General features: G+C 44.0%; 1 protein-coding gene across 1 annotated transcript in view; it reads right to left on the bottom strand.

Moving 5' to 3' along the window:
- SWAP70 (switching B cell complex subunit SWAP70) overlaps window positions 1-18049 on the bottom strand; it is a 35538-nt gene extending 17489 nt beyond the window's left edge. Inside the window, exons 1-3 of the mRNA XM_048307031.1 lie at window positions 17893-18049; window positions 9435-9575; window positions 4527-4700 (exon numbers count right to left, since the gene is read on the bottom strand). Coding sequence (XP_048162988.1) covers window positions 4527-4700; window positions 9435-9575; window positions 17893-17991 — 414 coding nt within the window. The 5' untranslated portion in view covers window positions 17992-18049. The remainder of the gene's footprint in view (window positions 1-4526; window positions 4701-9434; window positions 9576-17892) is intronic.
- Between the last annotated feature and the right edge of the window lie 473 nt (window positions 18050-18522).

Below are 18522 nucleotides of genomic sequence, written 5' to 3'. Positions count from 1 at the left end.
TTAACAGAGCAGATGTTGAAAGTCTACTCACATTGTACAAAATTCTGTGGGAGTATATGTTACTGGGCAACAGCCATGAAAGCAATCATATCCCCTCTCACAGTCATCATGAACCCATTCTCCTCATCCCACCAGAACATCACTTACATTTAAGTCAAATATTTGTTTCTTCCTTTCCACCAGAAAAACCGTGTTCCTTATCCAGTGTAAGCCACTACCTTCTTTCTTTTTTTCAAAATTAAACCAGTATTAAGTATAGTAAAGGTCAACCCAAAAAACAACCTGCTGCATAAGGTGAAAACTGTATTTCATGCAGCAATCAAGGAAGAAGGCAGTGAAATGGGAAGAACTGGTTCAAGTCTTCAATGTCTAAAAATCTTCCTAACCACAGTCATAAACTTTTAGAGATCATGGGTCAATTAAAATCCCACACAAGCAGCTTTCATTCTCTTTGTATCAGTTTTGATGTTATTTCTGAAGGGCCAAGGGTCAATTCCCAGTATTTCACACACTGTTTCAGTTTCTGGTACTAGAATGCAAAACAAGGAAGAAAACGTGGTCATAAGAAACACTTTCTCTGCAAGATATGCCTCCAGAAGAACCACCACTGGATCAGATTCTCACCTCCTCAGGCTAAGAAAACATCACCTCATTTTCAAATGCACAAAAAGCCACACAAGGGTTGGTCCTCTCAGGAGGACTGGAAATACCATGTGTTAATACAGTTGAAGACTCAAGGACAAGTGAAAAATGACTGTACAAATCTCTCCTCATGAAGCCAAAAGCAGAAAATATGCTTGGTTTATTTGAAACAAACTGTGAACAGTGGATGACAACACTGAGTATGCAGCTTGCAGTGTGTGTATCTGTGAGTTTCACCAGGAAGGATGGCCCAGAAACACAACTAACCACACACCACAGCTCTCGGGCGATAAAGCATTCCCAAGGCTGCAGTCACATGTACAGAAATAAGAAAGGGGAAGTGTTTGAAAACCTTTTTATAAAGCAGAAAACGTCTAGTTAAAAAATACTGAGACACACACGAGTCTGTAACAACTAAGAGGGGAGTTGTAATGAAAGCTCATGACAAAATAGAAATATTTCTCCTCTTGTGGCTTCAGTTCTCTCTACCCTTTTTCCTTTTCCTTTATCCTTCTCATGGAAGAGGTAATGCTTGCAAGAGCTGAAGGAAACACATGCTTGGATGTCTGCATCCCAGATGATCCAATGGAAAACCTGGCTGTGGGGAGAGGAAGGAGCTCCCACCTGGCCCCCGCTTTCTGCCTCGGCACATGAGCACCTTTGCAAAATAGACATTCATGGATCTCTGTCCCTTCCCAGCTCTCCCAAGTGCTCCCAGCTGCCCACCAGTAGGCAGCAAAAGGAACACTGGAGTGCAAGGCCAGCTGTGCCCAGTGCTCCCAGTAGCCACCAGCTCCTGTCTGTGTCACCTGACTTCTCCCCATAACACGGAGGGATCCTCTCAAGCTTGAAGTCACATTCCAAAACTGCACATCCCAACCCAAGCCCTTCCCCACACTGGATTTTACAAACCTTATCTCCCTCAAGTGCAGGGCTGACTTCCCTGCTTCCAGGGCAGGTGAGGAGCACAGGCCAGTCACTGCCTCTGGCTTTCAGCCTGGCCTCTGCTAAACAAGCAGCTTCTGGCCCTTGTGTCACCTCTCCACTGCTCCAAATTCTTTCTTGGTAACTCCTTTCCTCACTTAGCTCTTTCTAAAGCTCTTCTCAGCCTGCATCTCCCAATCCTTGCCAAAGTAGCCTCTCTTCCCTTCTCTGGATGAGCTTCAGCCATTCCCTATTTGCTGCCCGTTCAACACTTGGGCAGGGAATCAAGACTTTACACTTTGTAGCTGGGGGTAACAGCCCCACCACTTTCAGCTGTCTAATATGAAAGGCCCAGTACAGTAGCACCAGTGCAAAAGTACGTGACATGGGCAAGAAGGAAGGACAGCAGCTTCAATATTTGGTCAGCACACTGCAAATAAGGTGAAACTGCACTCAAGCAGGAGGCTTTTCCAGATAGGAGATATGAAATCTATAAAATGACTGCAGAAACCACTTATTTTAAAAATTGCAAAAAGAAAAAAAAAAAAAGAGGAAATTCAGACTCCCAAGCAGGTCTCAAAGAGCAGCCCTTCCAAGGAGAAAGAAAAGGCATCCTTACAGCTACATGTAGTTGTGTTAGTACATTCACTGGAGACCTAAGAAGTCTTGCCATCCACAAGGTAGGATGCAAAAATCTTCAAGGGATCACCCTTCCAACCTCAAAGTATGTGGCAAGTTTCTCAGTTACTTATAAAGTGGAAAACAAACAAAAAAAAAAAAAAAAAAGAAAAACAAAAGCCAAGAATGTGGAAGGGAGGGAGGAGGGCAAACAGCTGGATCTCACACAAACAGCTGGATCTCTAAGCCAGAAACTGCAGTAGATTGTGTGTTGCAATATTCTCAGCCAACGATAAGAGCAGCAGTCAGGCAGGGAAGGAGAGCCTGCTCCCTGGGTGGGAAGCTGCAGTCACACATGAGAGGTTTACACTGCTCTCAGCAAAACATCAACAGCACCAACAGCAGGGCTTCCATTCCCCTTCTCCTCTCTTCTTCACTTTGTAAAAATCCCCTCATTTTATATATGACCTGCAAGCCATTTTGTAAATAAGGCAGATACAAAACATCTGAGAAAAAGCAAAACTGACTGAAATTGAGACTTTGCATTTTTACTTTGGGAATTTTGTGCCAAGAGTAGATGAGTAAATGCAAAATTTTCCAGAAGTGCAGAGAACCTGATGCAGGACCAATGCAAACCAGAAAGGAGTGTGTTCAACAGACAGCATTCCTCCGGTGGCTGATTACATTACCTGTGTGGTCTGAGTGAAGGTGGAGTGAATACAGGCATTGTATATGATAAGAACAGAGCAGCCTTTCTTTGTCAGTCAGGCTCTGTAAGCTTTCTTTAAACAAATTGCACCATTTAAGTCTTGCTGTAATCAAGGAGATGCAGACATAGATCCACAATCAGAACTTTTTAAATAATCCAAGTAGAAGAGCAATACAGGTTAACCTGGACATTAAGGACGGGAAGGAAAGCAAACAACAGCACATAAAAAATCTGGAAATCTGGCAAACCTCAGCTCAGTGCTGACTCTGCAGCACATCTGCCAACACACAGACACGCTGCCATTACCTGGCAGCAGCTACAGAAAGCAGCACCAATCTGGGGCTTGCTTGGTGGAGAAGGAGTGGGGAGCAATGCCCCACAGCTGGCAGGGCTGAAGCTTTGAACCATGCCAGCAATTTAGGAGATTGGAAATGTCTGCCCACAGGTAAGCCAGGCTGCACAGTGGGGAACATACTGACAAACCAGAGACGTGGATTTGAGTCCTGGTTTTGGCATTTATTAGTGGCTCTGACCTACCAAGCCAAATTTGGCACCACTAAGAAAGGAGCTGTCTTAGCTTCTATAACCATGATCCTGTTTCCCAGAAGCAACAGAAAAAAATGGGAATGCAAGCAAGAAGACTGTCTCATTTCTCATGGAAATACAGCATGCCAGGTAGGGCCCTGGCATGGGCCAGTCTGGCAAAACCAGAAATGTAGAGTGAAAGTCTCCTTCTAAAAAGTGAGTGAGAAAGCAAGACTGAACAGTTTATTTTGATAAGAGAGTTATCTGTACTCGAGGGTTTGGCACAACACCTTGGAGTCCAACAGTTACGTTGTCAGTGGCGTGTTAACAGGACTGTTTTGATCCCTGGCTGTTCAACAATTTGCAAATATTTATTATTCAGTCCTCCAGTGCTGAACTGCAAACCACTGGAATATGTGTACACAGTTTTGCAAGGGATTATTTATCCCAACAGTTCTGATCTTTTTGCTTCTTTCCCCCCCCATCCCCAAGGGGAGAATAGTGGAGATACCAAAATCTTGCTTTAGGGTTAAAATACCTATTTGAGTGCTGCCGATACTTGTTCATGAACTGAAAGTATAAAGAGATCTCTCTGGTATTATTCCTTTTCAAGCAAGAGTGAACAGGTGGTAGCTGGTTTGGATCAGAAACAGACATCATCAGAAAAGCTTGTATTGGCCTTTTCATCAGGAGGGTGACATGAGACTGAAGACTCATCTTGCAAGTCACAGTAACACAGAACAGAGGGGGGCATTTTTTTTTTCAGAATCACATTGATGTATTGACCTTGCAAAATTTTAACCACCTATAAGCAAGTGCAATGATGAAAGATCACATCCATGCATGTCCTGTTTATCCTGTTTAGTCCAGGCTGTTTAAATGACAGACACACAGAGCTATCAATATCTCAAGTATCCTGTGGAAATCCCCATATACGCACCCTGGAAGACAGAGAAATGCACCTGAGGCCTTACAATACTGAAAGAGTGAATAAAAGTTTTATATTAAATGATATTTTCTCTTAAATCTCTAGAGAGTACCACACTAACATAGTTCAACTGGGACATTAAGCAAACTGGTGTAAAGAGCTTAAGTTTTTGTTCCTTACCTCCTCAGGTACAATGATTAAAGGGTATTTATCCTCTGACAAGAAGTTAAAAATAACCCACACTTTAAATGCGTCTTCATCGCTAATCAGCAAGGGACTTTTAGAGAGGTTCTTTTTAGCACAGAGAGTCCAGCACATCCTGTTGAATTCAACTTTGTCAAAGTTTCCTTGAACCTAAAGAGAAGAAAATGAACAACAACAAAGAAATTGATATGCACAAATGGCAGAGAATAGCAGACAGACAAAGTTTATCAGGTTTCATCATACAAAAAGCATTGAGAAAATTGCAGTTTGCACAAAACATCAAGGCCCAAAAAGAGCACTGTAGCAACCAAGTCTGACTTCCTGCACGGGGTAAAATAAAGAATTTCTCCCAGAAAAACTGACATCCAACCTCCAATTTCTGGTTGAGTTAATTGCACCCTGACTCCATGAGAAAGAGGTTACACTGCACTCTATGTTTCCTCTAGCACATCACTCGCAGCTTCCAAACCATCCCCAGAACTGTCTTAGTTCTAGCTGCCCTCCTATTGCACTGACTTACTGAGATGTTATACAGCAAGTTTGGAAAGCAGCATAGCCAAATCTACATGTGCATATGCTAAAAGGGATATTGGAGCAACAACTGGGAAGGACCTTTAACATGTTTTTTACTTCATATTACTCAAACTAACTCTTGCAGGGTACTCACGAACACAGAATAATTTTTTCCTCAAATGCTAATCCACTTAAAATCTTTGCTTTTTCTCAGGCTTGCAAATCTTCACCTCATTGATACCAAAATTCCTCTTGTTTTCATTATCCTCTGTCATACCTAGCAGCTGCACCTACAGATCTGTGAATTATTTATATAAGCAAGAGCTCTGATTTACTGTTTTCTTTTTAAACCCTCATTTAAGTTATACATTAAACCTATTTATTATCTCCCCACAACTTAGCAATGCTATTTCTTTACCAATGTGTAACTGATAAAGGCACGTTTGGCACCGTAATGGAAACCCCTTTGAGATTTTGGAAAACGTCTAAAAAACAGGTTCTTGTTCTCACTACCTCTTGTGGTAGTGAGACCAGTAATGGTCAGTGATTTTTTTTAGGATAAGCCAAACCACAGATCTTAGATGCTTCAAGAACACCGATGCAAACGGTATGATTTCCTATCCAGTCTGGTAAGTGGTCAAATATAGTGACCACACCACACTGGCTCAGTCAACGACAGACATGGGAAGTCGATGAACTGATGTGGGTGGAGGGGAAAAAGAGAAAAAAAGATAAAAAAAGAAAGACAGAAGTAAACAAGAAACCAACCTGATGACAAGAACAGTCTCCAGGCATAAAAGTGAGACTATGAATGAAAACCATAGACTTCGCATGCTTGCAGAGGCCACCAACATGAGTGGAGATGCAAGAGGCTACAGCTGTCCTTTGAATTAGATGACAGCTGTAGGAGCCAGAGCTACTACAGCCACAATTTCAGCATCTGTCTTGTTTGCACACGAGACATGGATTTCAAATGAAACACCAACTAAATGAACAAACTACCCTCTGGATGGAGGGCAAGAAGTCAGGACTCCTTCTTCGTTCTATTTACCAGCACTTCACTCCTTGGCTACCCCTGCCTGTGGTTTTTCTGTCTGTCCTCCCCACCCTGCCCAATGAACCATGACCTCTTTTCTAAAAGCACTTTTCCCAGCCTGATGGTGAGCAGTTCCACCTTGGAAATGTCCTACGGGTGCACGGGTTCTGCTAACACAGCAAAGCCAGACTGCAGCGCCTCAGACACTCCTGCCAAAGCGTAGGTCACCTGCAGCACATCCCTGCCACCAGGACTGTGTGGCAGTCGAGCAGGAGGCTTCAGAACCATTTTACCCCAGGGCAACAGGTCCTGTGCTGCCAGCAGTCCCTCTTTAGACATGTAAGCCCTTTTTTCACAATCCAGACTTGATTCTGAAATGGACTTTGTGGGGCCCACGTGTCATCCAGAAGAGAGACACTGTTTAGGAATTATCCAGGACAATAATTACATCAGCACACAAGCCCTGGCTCTCCAAAATAACAGTTCCAAAAATATAACAAGCACTGGTAGTGTAACTTGCATTCATGAAGTTGCCTGGAAGATGAGATAACCTGAGGTTTGAACAATGTCCTTCTTTGTCTCCCCCCACCATGACCCTTCCCTGCTCTAAATAAGGTCTGCTGTAAAATACCACCATTGCTATCACTGAAAAGGAAACATTTTCAATTGGTATTTAAAGATGTACATTGTAAATAACAGAACATGCTAAAATATGGTTAATAAACCAAGTAAAACAAATTATGAAGACATCGTATTGGCAAATCACAGCTCCTTCCTGAAAGAGACATTTACAGAACAGGACAGATTTTGCTTCAGATGCAAGAAAATCCTAGATACATCTATCTGCTGAATAACAAGATGCATAACACTAGAAATCATCAATTAGGCAATACTAATTATTCAAACTATTTACTGACATTAACTATGTGGATAAAGGAAATTAGTTGCAGCGAATGTACCTCATTTAACTACCTTGTCTTTCTTGACAATTGTCTTTTCTTGATGCCTTTTCGTGATGATTTCTTGGTTCTATATAAAGAGGCTTTATTGCAGGGGTAAATCAGCACAAAAAACCCACAAAAAGTTACAACTGCATTTAAGAATACAATGGAAGTTATTTCCAGAGGTTACAAAGTCCTCTCAATAAAATTCTAAGTCACAGTTACATATCTATTTTAAAAGAAATTTAAGAAGTCATTCTTTAAATATTTTATGTATGTCTTAAAACAAAATATCTTAAGATCAAAAAACCTCCCTTGAGCCAGTGGCTCTTGCTTGAATCAATTAATTCGCCATAAGATGCATGACTGGAAACTGAGAGAACTTCCTGTGTATCTGGGGTATAAAGCATCACTCCTTTAGTAACTTTGCTTACTAGAATATACTAACAGTGATTTTTCTACAATCACTCCATCTAGAAGAATAGATTACGCCTTGGAAAAATAAAGAAAGAAGGAGTTTCTTGTTTGCTTTTTTTTGCTTGTTTGTTTTAAACAAAGGAGACATACTATGAATCAGTGACTTCATCCCTCTGCATGTTGTCTTTTGGCACTGATGTAAACTCATCTCTAAAAGAAGAGAAGTCACAGTCAAGATTTTTCCAGTCCAAAAAGATAGCCTTCTGCCAAAACAACTTCACTAATTTTCTTGTTTACAAGCATTTAGTCAGGATCAAATAACAGGAAGTTACAGGTAGTTTAATCCTGTTCCTTAACCCTTTCATCTTTTAAGATTAACTGATGATATGGATATATCAGGCAATCACTGGAAGCCAGATCAGTATATGAATAAAACCAAGAAACTACACACAGTCATGCTCTCCCCTTTCATATCTATTTACTGCTATAGCCAGGTCTGTCATTTTCAGACAAAAGTGTTTCTTAAATGCAATTTTGCTCTTAATTTCCGTAACTATTATCCCTATAAACACCTTTAACAATTAAGCATTTTTATATTTGAAAAAGCCATACATATGTCTTTTGGGTTTTCTTTATTTAATGGGTTGCTACTGCCTACAAAGAATTTTAACCCACTGTGGTTCAGCCTCTCCCACTGTAATCCTTTGGTCAAAATGAATTAAGGCCTTTTCTTTTTTCCCAGAAGTTGTCTACAAACTGCTTGGTCTCCATTGAATCTTACAGGATCTCAGACAGCCAAGATGAGATTACAACTTCTTCGGGACAAAGCAAGATTCCTCAGCATCAAACAACCAAGACACTAATGAGGTACCTTTAAATGTATTAAAGGCCAACTCCCACACATCAAATAGGACACTCTTGGGGTGTCTCTCATAGTCTTTGGGTATGAGAGAAACACAGACTAGAGAGGCAGAAAAGCTGGTAAGTCTTTGCTAGATATAAGCTGCCAGACTGCATTATATATATATCACATTTCCCACTGCTATTAAATGAAGGAGCAATAATCAGCAAATGGGGCTGAGGAGTTTGCATCATCTGCAATTGCAGCATTGGACTTCTCAGCAGTATGTCAGTTCAGGACTTTTTCACATAGCAAAATAGAGCAAACAGCTCTGTATCTCTGCAGCCACAACATCAAAGTTTGAGGTTTTCTGGGGTTGGCCCTCAAGTGTATGAGAAATCAGTGGTGTTGAAGCTGATGCTTCCAACATCACGTGAGCCGCTTTTGCTGTCCAGCCCAGTATGTGAACAGAAGTCAGAAAAAAAGCAGGAAGATCACTGTTTGGGGTTTTTTAACTTTCCAACCCAGTGACTACCTATTTTAGAACATGATGGAGAAGAGGGCGGGGGAACCCTGCTGTCTTTCCAGAGTTTCTCCCGAAACAAGGCACAACGGAAGACTCAAAGTGCTCAGACATGTAAGGAAAGAATTTGCAAGACAAAACTTCACAATATGCCCTAATGTCACCCACTGTAACTCTCTGAAAGGATCTACTTATTACAATACTTTGTGACAAACAGTGAAGATATTTTTGCCCTTTCTGTTTGCAAAGGAGGCTGTGACAATATTCTGTTACAGCTCTAGTTTAAAGTGGGTCAACCTATAGCTCCCAGACACTTTCAGATAAATTCAACCTGAGGTGCTCTACTAATATGAACACAGTTCTGCATGAACACAGCTTAGGCAAGGGCCAGATGTAACAGGAAATAGAAACCAAGGAGAGAGGAGGTAGAGAACAGTGCACCCTTCCATTTTTAGGCACAGGCTCTCCAGAGTAGCCGCCCTATGATGACCCCACAAACACACTCCCAACCATTGTCTTCACACCAGCAGCAGCCTCCTGCATGCACCAGTTACTGCAAAGACACTCTAACAACAAAAGCTGAAAGCACAGAATGTGAGAATTCAAAACTTACCTTTTCCAAGATGAATTTGTTTAGATAAGGCATGTAACCCTGATTGGAAACTGGTCCTTCATCATCGTCCCTAAAGTGCTCTTCCAAGGCCACTGGATCATGGGGAACGTTTAACACTGTGCACAGGTTGTGAGAAAGGACCTAAGGACAGAAGAGAAACCAGTAACACTGCTGTCAGCCTTAAGCATGTTCCCTCCAGAGCAGACCTGTGACTCCAAAGCCATGTGCAAAGTGACACTTTGATGTCACCACAAGTTCTGCCCCACAGTTTTGTCAGAAAGCAAAACATAACTAAAGAAATCCTGATTCAATGGTTTCAGAGAGCTGCAAGTTACAGAGGCAATGTGAGCACAGAGAGGTCCAGCCCTAGAGAACTGCAAATGCAGCTACACAAGCTCCCCTTTGTACATATATACCCATGCAGCTGCAAACCAGGAGAGGCATGCAGGAACACCAGAGTAATATTTGCAGAGTGAAGTCAGATAGCTATCAAAACAACCACAAACACCTAGCCCTTGAAATTATAAATATTTATACCTAATGAAAACGAGTAACAAAGAAAACAACTCAATACGTAGCCTTAGTTTACAAAGAAATTACTATTCAGATGAAAGCATTAACTATGGATTAATCTCATCTGCTTGCTTTTGGGCTGCATCTCAACACTGACCCCATGTTTCAGCTGGCAAAGAAAAATAATGTTACAGAAAGGGGAACGGTTTAGGTGTGCTTCTCAAATTTTTATTTTAAAAAGCTATTTGCATGAAGTATCTCAAGAACTTGACACCCACCAGCACTCACGTCTGTTCTTGAGAAATGACCTTCAAGAAGAGACTACACACTTGACTAATTTTAAGGAAGTACTGAATTACTGAAAACTAACTGGTAGCCAGCACATCTCAACTTCTTCAGCCTGAGCTTTGCAAGCACAGACCAACACCTCAGTACTAACAGGAAGGCAGAGCCTGGGCAGCAGCGACTCCTGTGCCACCAGCACAGGAAAAGCAAAGCACCATCCCTCCCTTTGTTTTTCACCCTGTCTGGAGTCAGGTCAGACCTTTAACAGGCTGCCCACTGCACCTCAAGCACTGGGGAGCTCTCTCCCTTGGCAAGATGCAGAGCTGAGCCTCTGAAGATCACGTACCACCTACATGAGCTGCGTAAAGGATTTAACATCACATGCCCTGCCATGGTCTGCATGGAAAACATGCAACAAAGGCAAAAAATACAGCTAAACAAAATTACAGAGGTAAAACAGATCACATCTTTTGAAAAGGTATGCTGCCAGTGATTTTTTTTTTTTTTTTTTTAAATCAAGAACTTCATGGAACAGAGTGTGACTGAATTTTGCGGGTTTTACAGAATTTTAAAAAACAGACCCAAATGATGCAAAGAGGAAACAGTAAAAAAAAAAAAAAAACGTGCAGAAAAGTTATAAGCATGCCTATTTAGGTGAGTAGACATAAAGCAGTCAAAGATGGAGTAGCTGTAAAACAAGAAGTGAAAGTCTGAAGTTGTCAAAGCCTAGGAAATCAAACCAAAGCTACACACTTAAAATGTCTGGGCTTTCCCCCACCCACCTGCCCCCGAGAAAAAAGAAAAAGTACATTTACTATTCTGATGCGTGATAAGGAGACAGCAGAATCTAAGTGTTAGTTAGCAGAAAATACTACAAACATAGCCCAAGATGTATACTCAGTTCAGAGGAGAATTCCTTTCTACATACCTCTGAAGTGAAACTTGCTTTTGGAAAAAGAGATATTTCCATGAGAAATACATATTTTCACTGATGTATGCTAACACTAAGATATTACAGTTAATAAGCTATAGAAATTTAAAAACAGTTAAACAACAGCATCAGCCATAGCACAACAAAAGCTGCACTTCCCAAAGCAGCTAAAGAGCATTTAGAAGTTATCACATTTCACACCACTCTCCATCAACAGTATATTTCACTTCAATCTATCCTTGTCTCTAACCACCACATCAGATCAAGTATTTGAGTCCATGTGACGTGATTTATATATGGGGTTGAGGAAACGTACTATCATGTGTGTTTCCCCTTCTATTTAAGGCTTCTGTTGTTATTTATAGAAACCTGAGGGATTCTTGAATTTCTGAGAGATAGAGATGATCACTGTTTTCCAAGAACACTGCAGTTGCTAATACTATAACTAAAAAAATACTCAGCTAATAAAAATATTCTAAAAGCATGACGGATTGCAGCTTACTACTAAAGTAAATTAAAAATCTCAATAAAATACTTTCTTATCATGTCCTTTCTACATATCTGTCTTCTCCTTTTTTTGGCCTTCTTGCTGTGCTTGGGTTGTCAGAAACCTAGGTGGTTTCCACATCAAGTGACCAATTTACCAGAGAGAATTCCACTTTCAATTCTTTTCTGAGATCTGCCTTATCTGTGATCTCTCCTGTGCCCAGTGCCCTCTTTTCATAACTCAGGAAATTCCTCGGTGCCTGCCAAAGCCTGCCGTTCTCTAACGCGGCCAAGCGCCAGCTGAATTCTTCACTTGCAGGGTAAGCCTGAAAAATTCTGCCCTGAGGTCTCGTTTGGTTTTGTTCTCTCAAATCACATTATCTGGACCAGAAGATACTCTACGTTAATTAACAATTAAAATATAAAAAAAACAAACAACAACTAGCTGAGCAGTAGGTTAACTGGGGTACAAAAAAATCACCTTGCCTTGCAGAAGCTACATCAACCATGAGGAAGTTTTGCACCAGTCAGGATTAATCCCCCAGTGCCCACAGGGTTGCTAGGCAGCTTTCTCTTTCCGCATTTATTATGCCCTGGATGCCACATTTAACAATTCACCTTCATGCCAAAGCCAACTCCTGCCCCAGCCCAGAGACTCATCTCTGCTGCAGCACATGGGTACAGTGGGGGTCCCCAAACTGGAGTGTGAGACAGCACAAGCAGCCTGCACGGGCTTCATGGCACCAGTGCACTCCGGGTGCAATTCTTCATTTTCAAGGAAAAGTTTTGTAAGATGCCTAGTAGCATCCCATCTTTCCCTGGGAATACTGAAAGTGTTCTGTTCCAAATACAAACAGAAGCAAGCTGAACACCAAAGGTCATCACAGACTTTGCATTTACTTTATTTATGCCCCGTTTCATGCTGCTTTACCTTCAGGTCTACTCTGCCATAGCTGCTCTCCTCTGAGCTCCCATTTTCCAAAACTTTCAGCACGTGTTGAATTGTTACCATCTGAGTAGTTCCATTTAACCATGTCCATAAAAGTGATCTGCATTTCTACAAGGAGAGGGAAGATCTGCTAGACTATTGCTCAGTGACAAAAATTTGGCCAGATGACAGTGGGAGCACTACCAGGGCAGACTAATCCTGCAGCAGCTATTGTCAGCTTCTTTGGTAGTTTTCTCTTTCTTTTCCATCTTTCAGGGGGAGTCTTCCCCCTCCCCATCTCTTTTTCAGATTTTAAAATGTTGGCATCACAGATCCTGGCAGCTCCATTCAGTGGTTTCGTGTGAATTCATTCCAAGACATTCTTGGCTCATCTCTCCCTAACATCCATGTCAGCAGCCAGCCAGCCAAAATAAGGCTACTCACAAGTACTTTCCCTTTTTCTTTTATGACCAGTGTTAAAGTAGCATCATATAAGCCCCTTGTCACAAACACCAGGTCTTTTCATCCAGGTACAGCATAAGCACACCATATCCTGCATCACCCCATCCCCAAGGTACAGCTTCCTTACCCACTCAGGCAGCAGACACCCCATTTGGAGCCTCATTATTTAATGTCAGGGTGAGCACAGCAGCCTCTTTTGCAGTTGGATCAGTGTGCTCCAGTCCAGCCTCCACCAGCTCAGGCTCCTGACTCTTGGGCCCCTCACCCACATCAGCTCCTGTTCCTTCATTCACTCCTCCTCCTCTGGGCATTTGCACATCCCTCATCACCATTTTCAACAACCTCACCCTTCCTTTTGCCTTCCTTGCCTGCACAATCCCCCTTGGCCCCAAGTCACATACTGGTGTCAGCCTGCATCTGCCCAAGTTGCCAAGTGAATTGCCTTTCTGTCCTGTGGCTCCCAGCGCTTAGGAAGAGCTCCTTGTAAACATATTCCATGCACTGCATCTTTCTTCTACATCTTCCCTGAAACCAGCTGACAAAACAGAGTCACAGAATCAATTAGGTTGAAAAAGACCTCGGAGATCATCAAGTCCAACGTATGACCAAACACCACCATGTCAACCAGACCATAGCACAGAGTGCCACATCCAGTCTTTCCTTCAACACCTCCAGGGACTCCATCACCTCCTGGGCAGCCCATTCCTAGAGCTCATCAGCCCCTCTGTGAAAAAATTCTTCCTAATGTCCAACCTGAACCTCCCCTGGTGCAGCTTAAGGTCTCGTTCTGTTGCTGGTAGCCTGGGAGAAAAGACTGACCCCCACCTGGCTACAGTCTCTCTTCAGGCAGGTGTAGAGTGGTAAGGTCACTCCTGACCCTCCTCTTCTCCAGGCTAAACATCCTCAGCTCCCTCAGCAGCTCCTCATAGGACTTGTGTTTCAGACCCTTCACCACCTTTGTTGCCCTTTTCTGGACATGCTCCAGCACCTCAATGTACACCCTAAACTGAAGGGCCTGGAACTGGACACAGCACTTGAGTTATGGCCTCACCACTGCATAGTACAGGGGACAATCCCTGCCCTGGTCCTGCTGGCCACACTATTGCTGATACAGGCCAGGATGCCATTGGCCTTCTTGGCCACCTGGGTACACTGCTGGGACAAAAGGTTAAGAGGGCTGCTGATCCACTGGGAGCTGCTCCTCTTAAGCACAGCGTCATGGCCCCATTATTTCCTCATGCTCCCTGTTTTAGTCTACAGGCTGCCTGGGCTTTCCTGGCAGAGCAGCATCCCTCCCTCACACCTCACTGACAGGATTCCTCATGGCTACCCTAACACACACACTTTGAGCCCCGTTGATAGCACCAGAGCAGGACCCTCTCCCTGTGAGTCACGGTGACTAATTTCCTACCACCTTCCACCGCTGTACAAAGCCGATTGTCCGGCCGGGGTCCTGCCCACTCGGCACAGGCTCCCAACCCTGCCCCTGCCTCGCTACATTGTTCAAGGTCTTCCTCTCCGGTCAGACCATCCCTCTCACCCTGATTACACCATTCTTCCTCTTCCCACAGGCCACTGACTTCACATTTAGTGGAAAGGCAAAGCAAAGCTAAGAGGTATAATAACCCTATAACACCCCAGATGAGAACAGATCAGGATAAATTTTCTAAGCCTGACAAGTAGCTTTGGTCACCCAAAGTTATAATACAGGCCTGAATGAGATATTCAAGTGGCTCACCATCCACAATCTTCAGATATCATCCAGGAATCCAAGACCCAACAGTTAGAAAATCCACCCCAATGTAGCATGTAAGACAAAACAAGAACAGCAAAATAAACCCACTGCCTAAGCAGAGACAAGACACAAAGCAACGTACGGAAGAGCTTCGAGAGAAGGTGTAAAAACTAATCAGTGTGTGTTCTTTCCAAGATCCAATCATACACACACACTAAAATCAGTTCTGCTGGCTATCAAATGGAACTATATTTAAAACCACAGTGTTTCAAGATCCAGATGAAAAGTGGATTTAATGTTGACACCTTAGAGAAACTTTTAAAACAATTTTTAAATTGCAGATGGCAAGAAAGATGAAATTAAATGTAGGAAAGGAGGTAATTTGCATGTACCTCATGCTGGAATCACAGCAGCAGCTGTAACATTATACACGGAACTTACACCTGAGCCTTGCTGTATCAGTGTTTGAATGTGCCAAAACACACTGGCAAAACAATAAACGTGTCCAGCTTTAAAGCTGGATTTATTTAAGAACAGAATACACAAATGTTTCTGCTGATGTAGAAAAAAATACTAAGAGCTGCAGACAGCGTAACAGTAGAACTTCTGAAGATCACCAGTTAAAAAAAAAAGTAGAAAAATCGAAACAAACAAACAAACAAAAAATCAGTGCAGACTGGAAGAAGATAATAATTCAAAATGACACAGAGGACTGATTTAAGTGTCTCTTCTCTCAGCAGCTCAGAACATATACAGAAGATACAAATGGATAAAAGATATCTCATGACACCCTTACTATTCCAAGCAAGTCCCATTTTTGCCCTCGAGTATTTGCTGTTTCTCCAGACTACGAAACAGACCCAACTGACTCACTTCCATCCATCTGCTCTAGATCTATTGAAAACAAATGTGTGATGCAAACCCTTCACAGTAGGGCCTCAGCTACAGATCACACACACATTTATTCTTGTCACAGTAATTAAAGTTAATTATTTATTTTTATGGAAGGCTCAAAGGTCACTTCTAGGCAGAGTAACTAGAAATCACTGCCTTTAACAATGAAACATGTTATTCTCAGGAATTTACGTGCAACATGATGGCATCCACCTTATCCTGGATTACACAAACCATTGCCAGGAAGTTGTCTTATTGAGGAGGGAAGTGTTCAGCAGGTTACAACACCACCATTCTCACAAAAAAATAATAGGTTTTTATAATTTTTTTTTAAACAGCAGTTCCACTAAATTATTAAGCATATTTTTCTAATGTCACAGATCTCTACTAGCCTGTTCGTCTCCAAGCACCATCTCTCCATTTTACAAGAGTGCTAAATCTTCCTCATGATGATGAGAAACACTTCATTGTGAAACACATTCTTTAAGACAATATAGCCCTATCTCTATCAGACAGGAACTTCTCTTTTGCTGTCCTGCCTGCCCTTTTTAACCATGTGGAGGTACTGCCATCATGCACACCTCTTCTCCCAGCAGAACCATCAGTTTGACACCACATTCATAATTTGCCAGAAAAAGTCTATGTAAGAACAGCTTACTACCCCCTTCTGTGTCCCCTGAAAACTAATTCTTGGTGGCCACATGAGAAGGTGGCAGCCTCATTTCAGGCTTGTTTCTGCACTCCCAGATCCTCCACCTGACACTTCCCATAGGAGCCTTTATGTCACAGACAGAAGTGCACAGACACACAAAGCCCTACTTTTTTTCATCTTTGAGCGGTGACACCAGGAGAGCAGCTGCACCAGCGCACCACACACTGGCAGCTTCTTTAGCCATTTCATTCAGCCCAGCACGTGTGGACCTCAAGAGGTTTTCCACTGGCCTGCATGACAACACATCCTGCAGACACCCTCAGGTGAGTGCACAGAGCACACAGGGTGTGGTAGGCAGCATGACAGGAAAACAGGATTCCTATAAAGAGCAGGACAATAAAAAAAAGCTTCTCTGCAACCTGCTTCAGCTCGTCCTGCAACAGTGGAACACAAATACTCCCTTTTATTGACACCCCCTGTGAAAAACCCAGAACCTGCACACATTTTCAGCTTGAGCTCACAGCCAGGTCTGGCCTCTCGCCCAACTCCTGCCCCGCAGTCACTTCTGGCTGAGTTCGGCGCTATCTCACGGCCTGAGCACCCCAAGAGAAGAAAAGGAGAAGAGGAACAGGCTGCTTGCAACGTGTTGCCTGCTCTGGACCCTCATTACATAATGCTAAGAATAAAGTCCATGAGCGACCAGCCACGCTTGGAAACACCACCACAGCACAGCCACTGTTTCTCGTGGAGTTAATCCCACAAAAGGCGCAAACCTCGGCTAATTGCTGTGGCCCACACAGCCCCAGCACCGAGCACAAGGACCCACAGTCTCGAATGTCAACAGGTGTTGCGTTCTTATTCAAAATATTTATTTAGCCAGATTTCTGCTATTATTCCCAGGCCAAGATGGTCCCATAAAGCAGGGCCAAGATGGGACTGGATTCAGCGAGCTGCCTGAGAGCTCTTTTAAGAGCACAAACACTACTTCAGCGTATAAGCTAAGGAAAGAATGGCACAGTTGGAGCCTCTTGACTAATTCCCCTGTTTATATCCAAATAAGAGGGCACTGTGGAACCTCTCTCTCCCCTTGGCAAGCTGTGAATTTCACTTGGACGCAGCCAACCCCTATAGATGGGACCTTGTGGCTACCCCAGAAAAGATTTTGGCCAGAAAGGGTAGCAAGGACATGTGGTTGAAAGCGGACCAGAAGCACAACAAGGGTTTGTGCACTAACATCTCGGGGAGGACGGAGCGCTTCCCTGGGCAGAATGAAAATCAGCCCGCCCGTGCTCCAGGACGGGTCCGCGCTCCCGCGGGACGGAGGTGTCCAGGGCCCGCAGGGACAGCGATGCCGTGGGACGAACCGCAGCCCCGGTGCGGAAAAACGCGATTTACAGCGCCCAGGAGAGCCCCGAAAGCGAGTGCCCGTGTTTCCCCGGAGGTGGCCGCCCCAGGCAGGTCCCAGTGCCGGCGGTGTCAGCGCTCGCCGGGGACCGCCCGGGCCGTGTCCCGGCCCCTCGCACCCCACCGGGGCCCAGCCCCGCGCCCCCGGGCTCGCCGCCCCCCGCTTGCCTTAAGCTGCGACTTGGAGACCTTCCCGCTGCGGTCGAGGTCGAGGGCGGTGAAGGCGTGCCAGATGGACTTGAGCAGCTCCTCCTTGAGCCCCACCATGGCCAGCCCGCTCCCGGCCCGCGCCCGCCGCCGCTGTGCCCCGGCCTGCGCCGGCCCCGGGGGCGCGGCCCTGCCCGGCCCGGCCCGGCCCCGCTGGCACCGCCCCGGCAGCCGCGTCCCGCCCCGGCGGCGGCGGCGGCGGAGCCCGGGGGCGGCCCCCTCAGCGCCCCCTCAGCGCAGCGCTCGGGCGGGAGCGCCCTGCGCCTCCGGGTCTCGTTCTCTGGCCTTCCGAAGCTTTCTCTCCTATGGCAGGTCTGCCCTTTTTTCTTAATAGGAAAATGCGCACTGTTAAATGGAAAGTGCTTGTTGGATTTTCTCCTTTTCAGTGTATTTCTGATGGCTCGCTGTAACGTGGATGAATAAATTAACATTTGTCACCGTGCTGCTCTTCAGTACAGTTAAAACACTGTTCAGGGTTTTCACCTCTGTTGAGATAGCAAATAAAACAGTCTCGTCACTGTGATGTGCTATTAGATAGATAAAACAAGTACTGCATGGTAATGAAAGCTGTCGTGAATATAACAGTGAGCC

Source organism: Corvus hawaiiensis, chromosome 6 (genome assembly GCF_020740725.1).
Source record: "Corvus hawaiiensis isolate bCorHaw1 chromosome 6, bCorHaw1.pri.cur, whole genome shotgun sequence".
Taxonomy (NCBI): domain Eukaryota; kingdom Metazoa; phylum Chordata; class Aves; order Passeriformes; family Corvidae; genus Corvus; species Corvus hawaiiensis.
This window is presented reverse-complemented; position numbering and strand designations above follow the sequence as displayed.